The 12,112-nt window shown below is 49.1% G+C and overlaps 2 protein-coding genes across 5 annotated transcripts in view; one reads left to right on the top strand and one right to left on the bottom strand.

Annotated features, from left to right (window-relative positions):
• Positions 1–271: 271 nt before the first annotated feature.
• On the bottom strand, positions 272–4,063 carry LOC105489278 (transcription initiation factor TFIID subunit 4-like). The gene is made up of 5 exons (XM_071085834.1): positions 3,973–4,063; positions 2,821–3,879; positions 2,241–2,517; positions 1,586–1,710; positions 272–1,205 (listed from the first exon to the last, which is right to left on the bottom strand). The coding sequence occupies exons 1-5, from the start codon at positions 4,061–4,063 to the stop codon at positions 1,180–1,182; spliced, it is 1,578 nt and encodes a 525-aa protein (XP_070941935.1). The 3' UTR covers positions 272–1,179.
• The window catches only part of LOC105489354 (spalt like transcription factor 3), a 24,686-nt gene continuing 16,264 nt past the window's right edge, over positions 3,691–12,112 (top strand). For 3 of the 4 annotated variants that reach the window (XM_071085831.1, XM_071085832.1, XM_071085830.1), the window contains exon 1: positions 3,691–4,143. In XM_071085831.1, coding sequence (XP_070941932.1) covers positions 4,062–4,143 — 82 coding nt within the window. In that variant the 5' untranslated portion in view covers positions 3,691–4,061. The remainder of the gene's footprint in view (positions 4,144–12,112) is intronic. The other variant, XM_071085829.1, reaches the window with a different exon arrangement.

Below are 12,112 nucleotides of genomic sequence, written 5' to 3'. Positions count from 1 at the left end.
TTTTTTTTTTTTTGCATTAAGTGGTTGGGGGAAATACTTGTAAACAAAGCTTCAAATGCACCTTAGGTAAAACTAGCTTCTGTGAATCTGGGGCCAGGTAGCTTCAATAAACTGTGACTGTGATGGTAAATTAGAACCAACTATTCCACTTCCAATCAATCTTGCAGATAGGCTTTGTTTTATCTGAATGTTACCGATTGAACCAAACACCTAATTATATGTTTCACTAATGTAAAATATACAGCATTAATTTGTAAATAATATTAGACAGACAAAATAATAATGTGTCACCTCTTAAGATGAAAACAACATTGCAAGAGGAAAGACAATTAACAAATTAGATTTAATTACAGGGAAGAAAAGCAACTTTTGTTTTTGCGAGTGTTTAGGTATGACAATATTAATAGACAGTGGTCATGTGATGACGAGTAGGTGTGTGCCCCTCCGAGTCTACACCCACACAGGCACATGGCCCAGCGTCCCTTTAATCTGGGCAGGACCAGAGCGCACGTCCTGTGTCATCTGCGAAAATATTCCGTGGACACGTTGTCACTTCGCAATAAATCTATGGTTGCAACTCGGGCTTAAGATGCAAACGCTTTTATTAAAAGTTGTCGCACTGTATAAGTTTTAATAAGCAATTAAAGTTTCTGATCTGAGTATAGGGAAGGAAGAAAGGCGGGAACAAGCCAGTCAAGAAGTCGCACGCCTTTTATTTTCTACTTTTGCTTTTTTAAAAAATTGATCTTGTTCACTTCAGTCAATGTTTAAAAGGGTGCGCCGCAGAAATTACTCGTGCGCACCATTTCAGCTGTGGGGGCATTCGTACAAGCTTCCGCTGCACACACAGCCTCCCCGGCCCTCTCCTCCAAGGTTCTGCCGGATCTTCCAACGAAATCCCAGAGCAGCCTGCGCTGGGGAGCCCGCAACTCTCTCCAGATCTCTGCACCCCGCACCGCCCGGAATCTGGGACGGCACCCACGCCGGGCTGGGCCAAGGGCAGAGCTTGCACCCTGCCTTCACGCCCGGTTCACTTGCGTCCACGAAAGCACCGTGCCAGCCTCCTCCATCTTCCCACTCGCGCAACGCACGGCGACCCGCGCGACACTTCTGCAGTCTGAAGGCTTGCTTCTTACAAATAAAGGGCCAGAGTCTCACACTTGCCTTCGCTGGAGGGACTTAGAAGATCCTCCCCAGGTCCACACCTTGTAGGAAATGCAAAACAGATCGATGAAATTAAACAGTTGCATTTGGAAGCCCGAGAAAGACCTAAAGACATCGTGCCAGTTTGTTGGAGAGAGGGGTGCGGGACAGGGGGAGCGGGCCTTACGCAACAGAAAAGGTGGCCACAGCGCGCTTAAAATGACCCAGTGGGGAGCTGGTGCCGCCGAGCCAGAGGCTGCGAGTCCAGCTGGTTCTGGACTTGCTCGGCAGGCGTCAGACGCTCTGGGAACCTGTGTTTGCTTCTTCTCCCCAAAGTGTGTCGGTTAAAAGAAAAATAGAAGTAGTAGTAGCAGTAGTGGTCAGGAAAAAAATAAAAATTAAAAGAGAGACACAATTAACCAGGTCATAAAAGCTAGGGCACCTTCGACCAGGGCTCTGGCCGTCCAGCGATCGTTTTGCGTTGTTTCTCCTCTCGAAAGTAGTCTCAGACCCCTGCCTTTCCGCTGCGGCTCTGCGACTTCCCCAAACTCTTTAGTCCTGTAAATTCTGCAAGAAACTCCCATCCTGCAAGCTGCTTTTCCCCCCCTCCCCCCTACGTTCCTTTTTTCTCTCCCCACCCGCGCCGCCTCTCTATGCCCCTCTTTTCTCCGGAAAATTCCTACCCCCCGCGCGCCCCAAAGCCCGGGCTGCAAACTTTTCCCCGCCGGGCGCCTCTGCGCCAGATGCCGGAGCGTCCCCCCAAAGCCTGAGCATCTGCACAAGTTCGCAGCCTAACTGCGGGATAAAGACGTTCGCCCGTAGCTTAACTAGAAAAGCACCATCGATGTGTGTGTTAAACGGGATAAGTAGAGATTTCAAACATCTTTTATTTGTCTTGAAAAAAAAAAATTCAAATGAATACGCCCGCCACCAAAAGGCAAAATAAAACCAACCTTAAGGGTTTTTTGTGTTTTTTTTTATTTTTCAAAAGTGGCGATAGGAGCTGTTTGGACATGACTCCAACCTGCGCCCTCCCTTCCTCTATGACTCTCCTGCGCTTTTCCTGGAACCCAAAGCTCTGACTTCGTCAAACTTACACAATTAAAGGCGGGCGGGAGAACTCGGGCTGGGAAGCAAGCGGGAAGATTCTAGAATGGAAGGCAGCCCGCCGAGCGCCGCGAGCCGCGCCAGGCCGGGTCCGATGGAGCAGGCGGGGATTCCTCCCCCAGGCGGACCCCCGCCACCAGCCCTGCCAGGAGCTCGCGGCCCGCGGAGCGCCCCGGGCCGGCCGCTCACCGCCCGCTTCCCCCAGCGAAAGACTCGGGGAAGCTCCAGGAGGCCATCCGTGCTGACGCTTCACATCAGACAGGGCCACTTGCAAGGACAAAAATAAGAAATTTAGGAAATGAAAAAAGACGTACTGGGGCGAGGGGCGCGGGCGCGGCGGCTACTGGGCCTGGGGCACATCCTGGCGGCCGCTCAGGGAGAGAGGACACGCGGGGGAGGGCGCGAGGCGGGTGCACGGCCGCGGGTGGGAGTGCGCGCCTGTGCGCGCGGGGCGAGGGCGAGGGCGCGTGCGTGCGACCGCGGGAGAGGGGGCGGGCGCGTGTGCGGGGAGCGCGCCGCGCCAGCTGCCCCAGAGTGTGGGGCCGATCCAAAAGTGCGCAACCCCCTCACCTGGCGCCCGTGTCATCCCCGAAATCCGGGAACGGGGTGGGCCGCGCGCAGGACTTTGGTGGAGTTGGAACTTTCGGTCGCGCTCGCTGCCCACTCCGCTGGCGCCCGGAGGGCCATGGGGAAGGGGGACTAGGGTGGGGACACCGGGGTCCTGCGGTCCCCTCCCTTTCCTGCATTTAAGAAGCCGACGGCGGCGCAGAGGCTCCGGCGGGCTGGCGCGGGGGCGAGGCGGCCCCGGTGGCGGCAGCGGGCGGGGCGGGCGCTCCGGAGTCGGTGGGGCCCGCGGGATGGGGGGCGGGGAGAGGAGGGAGTGAAAGGGAGGGGGCACGCAGGGGAGGGAAAGGAGGGGAGGAGCCGCGCGGCCCGCGCCGCTTCCGAACCGGAAAGTTGGTCTTGCCGAAGTCCTGCCACCCCGGCGTGCGCACTCCGCTCCGCTCCGGCCGCGAGCCTCCGAGCCCGGCCGGCCGCCGGGGGAAGCCCGCGGAGGGGACGCGGGGCCGGGCGAGAAGGTCCGGAGAGCGGGGGCACCTGAGCCCGAGCGGGCCCGGCGCTGAGCTGCGCCGAGAACCGCGGCGGAGCAGTGAAGGCGGCCGGCCGACCCCGCGCGCCCGGAGCAGGAGGCCCGGCGCCCGAGCAGCCCGGGCGAGACAAAGGCGCCGGGTCGGAGCCCTGCCCGCGGCCGCTCGCTCCGGGAGGGGCCGCCCGGCGGCGGCGGGGGGGGGCGCGGGCGGCGGCGCAGACACTCTATAAAGGGGCGAGCCCGGCGCGCCGGCGGAGACGGCGCCGCGCGGACGCCGCCAAAGTTTGCTGCCTGCGCCCTGCGGAGGGGCGGCCACCGCGGCCCGCGCCGCACCCGGGCCCCGCCAGAGCCGCACCGGGGGCGGTCGAGGAGCGCGGCGCCTGGAGCCCGCGATGTGAGGCGGTGCCGGGCAGCGCGCGCCCCGGTCCCGAGGCGCCGCGGCCCCCTCCTCGCCGGCGCGGCCGCTAATTGCGAGCGCGGCCTCATTTGCATAGGCCGCCGGAGTCCGCTGGAGCCCGGCCAATCGGCGCGGCCCTCCGCTAATGGCCATGCATTATTCACCAGCCTAATTGCTCAGCCCCATGCGCGGCCCGCGCAGCCGCCGCCGCCGCCGCCCCGCGCCCCGCGCCCACCCGGCCGCCCCGCGCCCGCCCCGCGCCGTCCCCGCCGGCCGCCCCGCTGATGCCGCTGCCCCGCGCGGGGCCCGAGCGCCGCTAGCAGCATGTCTCGGCGCAAGCAGGCCAAGCCCCAGCACCTCAAGTCGGACGAGGAGCTGCCGCCGCCGGACGGGGCTCCCGAGCACGGTGAGGGCCGGGGCTGCGGGGTGGCCGGGGGGTCTGGGGGGTCTGGGGCTGCCCACCCGGGCTGGGGAAGCGCGTGCGGCGGGAGCGGCTGCGTGCGTCCGGGAGCGGGAGAAAGTTCCCTGCTTCCCGCGAGCAAGTGTCCGTCCCGCGCCAGGCCGGCCGCGGGGACCCGGGTACTCCGCCGGAGCGCGCGCGACCGCGGAGAGAGTTGTGGGCGAAGTAAACTTGGCTCCTCTCCTCGGAGTCGGGGAGCTGCCCGCGGAGGGCGCCGAGGCCGCGGCCGGCTTGCGGACGGCTCGAAGGCCGGAGCGGGAGGGAGTCCACGGTGCCTCCGCCTCCGCGCCGCCCCCCGGGGTCTCTGCGCCAGGGCGCTGGGGCCGGCCTCGGCGACCCCGGGGCGAGCGCGGCGGCGGGGTAGGCAACCGGAGCCCACTTACCGCTGGACGCGGGTCGGGGACGCCGCCGCCCGGCCAGCTTTGTTCGGCGCCTCGGGGGCCCGCGCCACCTCCCCGGCCCCGCCTGTGCCCCCGGCCCCCCGCACCGCCTCGGGTGACCCGCGGTGTCCCAGCGCGTTGACGCAGCCTGTGATCTGGCGAGGCCAGGAGAAGGTCGGGGGCTCGGCCCTGCCTAATGGCCGCCTGGGGAATTAAGCTGGGGGTGAGCGCGGCGGCGGCGGCGGCCTGGGCCTGGCCCCTGCTTGCGGCAGAACCCCGGCGTGTTTCCGGGGCGTTCATTGCAGGGACCGCGCGGGCCTTTTCTCTCTCGTCTTTTTGGATCCGCCGAGGCCGGGCGCTGGAGACGCCTTGGCAGTCATTTCGCTGGTAGGAGCTTCCTCTTCGAAACATCCGAAAGCGAAGGGCAGGCGCCGCGAAAGTTAGAGACTGGCGGAGGGCTGGACTTTCCAGAGTGGCCCCCTTTCCCCGCAGAGTTTGGGGCGCCCCCACCCCCTTCGTCGAGTTAAAACCTCGGCCCGCGGCGCCCAGGCTTCGGCGCGCCCCGCGGGGCCCCCAGGGCGCCAGGATGGAGGGCCGAGGAGGGGCGGCCCCGCGACCCCGAGCCTGCAGCACAGCTCGCAGTAAAATAATTTGCTCCTTAAAAAAAAAAGGCAGGCCAACTTTTATGATTGACCTATTACAAGTTGTCGGAGGCAGATGGTGATCTTTTTACTCTGAGAATGAGACTGTCTGCGAAAAGGAAACGGGGCGGAAGAGTTTCCCACCCAGTGGAGTAAAGTTTGACAAAGCAGGTAGACACCCATGTCGGATGAGAACGAGAGAGCATGCTTCTGACGCGGCTGGAGAATTAATGAATTAAATAAAATTAGTGAGCTCGCTGGGGTCTTTTTGTTGCCGTGGAGGTAAGGGAGTCTTATCTGTGTAGCCAAGTCAGCCAAGATTAGAACAGGCGATATGCTAAAAAGAAACGCTTGCATATGGTGGGTAGATTAAGGACAAAGAATCTTTTTGTCATGGAAATGGATTTTTTTTTGTTTTGTTTACTTCATCACATAGAATTTCTCACACTTGGTTTGTTTTGTATCGCCCTCAATGACTACATGATCAAATGAATGGATTTATTTCTGCCGAATGAGAAAGACAGTCTTTCCTTCAAAAGAACTACATTGCATCCCAGTGAGGAATTTTAAAGCTTTATTATTGTGGCTCCTGAATAGCTTAAAATCGGCTTTCACAGCCGCCCCAAAATGCAACAATGTAAATACTTCTCAGCTTTGTAGGGTCGTTATCAAAATGTGCAATGTCTCCTTTTATTAAAGCATATTTTAATTAATAGAGTAAACCCCCTTGTATTTAACAATTAACAAGCTGAGGCACTGCTATTCATTTTTAATTTCACTTCAGAAATGTGAGCATGCTGAACTTAATAGTGTAAACATGTGGAGGGCTATATCGCCTATATTTGAAAGCCTAAGATGGGATAAATTATTCACAAGTTCTACTTTGAATTCCTCTTGTTGCTGCTCGAATTTATTTAGAGATGCAAAATATTCAGGTTTTTTACCCATGGTAGAATTAAAGTTCTTGTCAAGCCTGTGTTTTTTACAACATCCAGAGTTGTAATCCAGACGTTGCCACAGTTCCTGGTGATATTTTGCAACAGGCCCGAAATACGGTCTGGGGCTGAGTCTTGGTCGAGCGGTTTCCATGCTGGTTTGAGATAGTTTAGGCAAACTATTTTTTTAAAGTTCTTTCTCATTTAATTATATTCGAAGCAGCTTGTTCAAGGAGCATAACAGACACTCTGTTCCGTGTTAAGTCAAGGAATGCCCCATTTGTGTATTACTCGGTCGCACTCAGCATCGTTCCTAAGATAACTAAGTAAAAATTTTTAAAAGATAAATGGGTGTGGAAACCAAATTACTCCAACCTGAATCAGATCTCCTCAGAATTTTAATTTTGTTAAATGCAATGGAAATAAACAGACCGTGCCGGAAGTTACAAGTGAGCTGAGTTAGTTTAGTGTTTTAGAAACGAGGTAAATAATTCCTTTGTATCACTCGGGGAGTGACATATTAATTAAAGCAGCAGGTCCATCTACATGCAGTAGAATGGAAAGCTACTGATAATGTCATGCAGAACAAATATTATATGCAAAAATGTTTAGTATAATGGGGGACAGAGATGCAGTCACATTAATTTACAGCACAAAGCCTGTATCTCTTAAAAAAGAATTATGATTTATTTTTGAAGCAATGAAAAGATTCTATGCAAAAATAACTGGTGCTACCCAAACTTTATCACTACGGGAATTAAACATGACGTGTCTAGAATGAGAAAAAGTAAGGATAATTTATGTAAAGTTCTAAAGTCATCCTTTTGTAAAAAAAAAAAAAAAAAATTATTGAGACATTCCTAACAGAAATTGTTTTTTAAAATTACTTACTTGCAAATGATCTCATTCCTATTTTAGAAGAAAAGGTGCTGCAGCTTTGGGATCCAGTTAACTTTGCACCACTAGTAATCCTGTGAGCCAGCTGAATATTTTTGTTCTAAGAAAAATTAATTAAAACTTCCAATGACAGTTATATGCCCACTAAGAACTTTAAAAGATACAATATTGCTATTCTTTATTGTAATAAAATATAATTTAAGAAATGTATTTTATTGTTAGAATATATGTATTTAAGAAGGAACAAAAGGATATTATAATTTAAAACCATTTACCATCCTGTATTTTGTTTGTTAGCACTAATTGCTTCAAAGTGTGTGTTTCCTTTTTCTGCCAACTTAGAAGTATATGGCTGTCTTAAAAATCCTTTTAAATGTGTTGAGCATGTGATTTAAGAATTTACCAGTGGTATTCACAGACTGTGTTTGAATTAAGGGAGAGAAGCTCGGCCACCAGTGCTTGGCGCAGGATCTTTTTCTTTTATCTGTATATGCATGGTTTGCCCTCAGTGCTCGCCCAGCACACTACACACATTTACAATTCAGCATACCAAAAGGAACAATGCAGGAGCCACTTTCTAACATTCACAGGCCGATTGCTTTCTCTGAAACATGAAAGGTAAAAAGTAAGTAACCGGGTTGGGTGAGGGGAGAGGAAAAGAAGACTTTGCAAACATTTCTTTTAAAAACAACATTAAAAAACTTAACCTATTTTAAAATGCACGTTTCTGTGATCAACAAAAAAGCATGCCAATTAATTCCCACCTTAGAGAGAGCTGAATATGTAACAGTGTGGGAATTTTATGTGCAATACATTTTCAGCTTCCATGGCATATGCATTATCCAGTGTTTTTAGATCTGTTGTTCAAAGCCAGAAAAAGGTATGGAGTAACAGCAGGAATTACTTAGCAAGCTGATTCTTTTTTGTATACAAGATGATGGCCAAAGTGGGTCAAATTTCATTTCCAACTGCAATCTCTACAAAAGCTGTACCATTCATCTCCAGGTAGCCCGAAGAATATTTTCTTTTGGGGGGAATTCAGCAAAAGCACAACCGGGGTTTCTATTCTGCGTGCTGACCATTCGTTGGAATTTAGCCTTCTTACAAGTATTGGCACTGGCTTGTATTTAAGTACAATGAAAATCTTTTTCACTTCTAATGAGGATGTGCACCGTCTTTCAGTGCTGCCAGATAGTTTCAAGAAGCATAACTTCTAAATATAACAGGAATGACTTTTGTTTTTATTAGTTTTTATTTTCCTACATGATTTGTTGAACAGTTGCCAGAATATGACCAACATGTTTTAGTCTTGGAAGGACAGGTTTGTAATTACAGCACACCTTAATTACTACTACACATTTCAAACACAATGAAACAAAATGTATGTAAAAATGGAGCAATTTAATATTCCAGTAAACTTTTATTTTGAAAAACCTGTCTAGGGTTATTTCTCGTGCAATTTCAACACATTTATGATTTAAAATGCAGCTAACTGATTTCCAAGCAAACCAGGCCAGTCATGTTCCAGAAAGTATAAAATATTAATTGTAATAAAATAATGGAATGGTCTCTATGTTAGAGATGAAGATTGATTTGTTTCTTAATTAAAGGGAAGAGTTCTCGAGACTGAGACGGTGTCCACCAAGGGGATCCAATAATGCCAGTGTGGCATCTAAATATTTTCCTCTGTGGGCCTGTCTTTTTCAATCACCTTCAGATTAGTTATGCTTACTATCTAAAATCCCTACCCCCTTTGCATTCTCTGCGAGCATTAGCAGCCAGCTCGGCACAGAAAGCCTTTTTGTCTGATGTCTGAAAAGGTGGGGTTGCAGAGTGCTGGCCAGCTTCCGACGGTCTCTCCCTGAAGGTGGGTAGTTAGAAGTGCTTTGACAAGCCTTGCTGATTTAACCTTTGCCTGCTTTGCCCTGCCAGGGGTGGCCACTAGATGTCAAGCTCATAATACAATTAGTGCATCTGTGCTGTTGACCTTGGCAACAGGGCTCACCACTGTTCTGTTAAGTGTTAACACTGAATCTGAGTGTTAACTAGAGATCCCGCGAGCTTGCGCTGTGTTGCACAGCTTCTCAGACGCCATCTAGTTCAGCACAAGTGTTTATAGTTCTTGAAGAGAAAACGGCTTTCTTTTGTGTAGCTATTGCATCTTGAACTGTTTAATTAACCCTGCAGGTGCCACGGCACTTTGTCGTGATCCGTCAGCATTCCTGGTCGTCTTTTTGAGAGTGACCTTCGCCGCACTGTTTGGTAATCCTGTTGTAGGATCTGTGTACGTGTAGAGTCACTGGCTTCAGCGACCCAGGGCAGTGGCTTTTCCACGATGACTTTTTGCGTATGTGCAGACTTTGCCTGTAGAAATGAAACGGTGCCATGAAGTGCTGACAAATGATGGAAATAATTCCATCACCAGATCCCAAGTGTGAGCGGGCTGATGGTCACAGCTGATCATAGCCTTGTTTCTGGACCCAGCGTGACTCATGTGCCCCTCTAGAGCTGTTTAGATGTAGGCATTTATACGTCTACGTGGTTTTGCATATTTATTTCTATGCATAGTGGATTTGAAAAACGGACAGTGTTTGGGTGCTTTCAAGTAGGCATGTCATGAAATAGCACGTTTAATTTTGTGTGTTAGATCAGTGAGACCACAGCCTTTGAATTTAAACCATCTGCATCTTCACCAAAAGTGATTTAGCAAAACCTTGTTTTCACCCCCTCATCAAATTTCGATTGAAATTGTTTGTGTCAGCTGACATATTTTCAGATCTGTGTATTTTTCATTAGGCATAGATAGTGATACATGTGCATTCGTTGTGAGTGTGATTACAGCCTAACGTCTACATGAAAGAACTATTGTGCAACCTTGAAGTGTAACAAACATCATATTATTTGAAGCAACGTCGAGGGCAGATAGTTAAAGCAAGTGCGAATGCTGTCCAGCTCCCATCTGCATGTACCCATAAAGGCAACAGTGTCTCCTCCCGGGTGCTTCACCGCACAGGTTAAAAACCGCAAATGTTTTAAACAGAAGACAGTTGGTGACTGTGCCACAGGTGGTCGTGACTTAACAAATTTGAGGTGTGGGCCACTGTGTCGACGCGCGGGAGTGTGCGGTCAGAGCCGCATTGAGCATGGCAAGAGTGCCCTCCACTGTTCAGTGCTGTGCGCACACACTCTGAGGTCTCGGGAAAAGGACAGAAAATTTTTCTATTGCGTCTGGAATTTCTTCTACATTGTTAAACACAGTAGGGGTCTCTATTTGTCTCCTCCTGTTTCACAGCTTGGGCTCAGTATGTGATAATTCATCTTTCTTTATGGGATTCAAAGCTATCATAAAGAGTTAAAAAGAATTAATTTGCAAGAAAATAAGTGTCTCCTAACAATTTAGGAAAACTGGAAAAATGCTTTCTGGATTTTAAGAGATGGAAAGGCAAAGGAAAAAGTCCGTTTTCCTTTCCTGAAGATCCACGTGGCATTTTAAAGTTACTAATTGAAGTGGATAAGTTAACATCCCTTTCCCTGCACTAAACAATTCTGCTGCTTCTTTTGTTAATTGTAATGAATAAAAATTGCAGCAAAAGTTTACTGAAGGTGAGCTTTTCAGATTGATAAAGAAAATTATAGAACAGCTATTTTAATACTACTTTGTAATTGGTTAGCTTACTTACAAGCCACTGTACTTGAAATGCTAAGAACTGTAGCTTGAAATTTTTGAAGAAAGCATCGTCTTAAATATATGTATATACAGCATATCTTAAGATATACATTTCATACACAATCAAACATAAAATGTTTGTAAAAATTAAGCATTTTAATACTATTCCAAGTAAACTTATTTTTTTTTGAAAAAACTGTTTTAGGTTATTTCTCATGTAATTTCTCATGTAAAACCAAATCAAAGGATTGGTTTGCTTGGAAATCACACAGCTGCATTTTACACACACACACACACACACACACACACACATATTTCAATAATGTTTTTCACTTGTGGCTTTAAAAAGATTAACTAGGCTAAAAATTCTGCCTGTCTTTCTGATACCTCGTTCCTTAGAAGATAGGTAGATTCTGCAACAGACCAGGGATTAAAGCTGAGTGAAGACCAAAAACAGTCTGAGGGGTTCCTTTCACACCGAGGGTGACTCCTAAGAATAGGAAGTTTTGTTAAACATTCTGTGTATATTTTATTAGTGAGAAGGGGAAAATACATGTATTTTTTTAAACTATCGTCTTTGAAGCTACGCTTTTGTTTTCTCTGAAAGGTATGTGGGACCTTCCTCTCCTCTTCTGTATAACTGAAAAACACAGGAGGGAATGTGCACACGGTGATACAGACCCTGAAAATCTAGCTGTAAAAAGCAGATACTGGGATCGCTATAAATTAAATGGAAAAAAAACCTATATTTTTATCCTGTGTAGTGCAGATGGCCAACGTGGCACCATGGGTGTGATGCTTAATTTGAGATCAGCTGAGGGGGGCTGTGGTGCAGCAGCTCCTGAGGCGTCCTTCACGTTCACGTAGAAGCAGTACAGCAAATGGGTTGGTACTTCCTAAAAGTAGCCCTGGCCAAATACTCCCATTCACCAAGAAGGGAAGACTGTTCGCTAAGTTCTGTTAGTTGGTGAACTGGTTGGCATTTTTCTTGACTTGTTCTAATGTAATCCCATTCCTGCCCGTCCCCTGCCTGTTTACAGTTTCACATCTCTTAGCTGTTGAACAGTGTGCAAAAAATAAGTTCCTTTGACATTAATGATAACGTTTGCAATGCTTGCTTTTTAATTTGCCCCTTAAAGAGAGGAAGAAAATGAAAATTGCATTGGAAATAAATTTATCAAACTTGTCACTGTTGTACTGTTGTTACAGTGCCTTGCTGATATGGTTTTGCCTTGACAAAAAGTTTAGGCCATATTAATTAACGTAATAACTTACATTTTTGGAGCATACAGGCCAGTTCAAGATACAAGTTTAATTTTAAAAGATGGTTAAATACGTTTGAATCTGACATATGATGGCAGGATTAAAGGACTTTAGAAGTGTATATGATAAAAT

Source organism: Macaca nemestrina, chromosome 19 (genome assembly GCF_043159975.1).
Source record: "Macaca nemestrina isolate mMacNem1 chromosome 19, mMacNem.hap1, whole genome shotgun sequence".
In the NCBI taxonomy this organism is placed as follows: Eukaryota; Metazoa; Chordata; class Mammalia; order Primates; family Cercopithecidae; genus Macaca; species Macaca nemestrina.
This window is presented reverse-complemented; position numbering and strand designations above follow the sequence as displayed.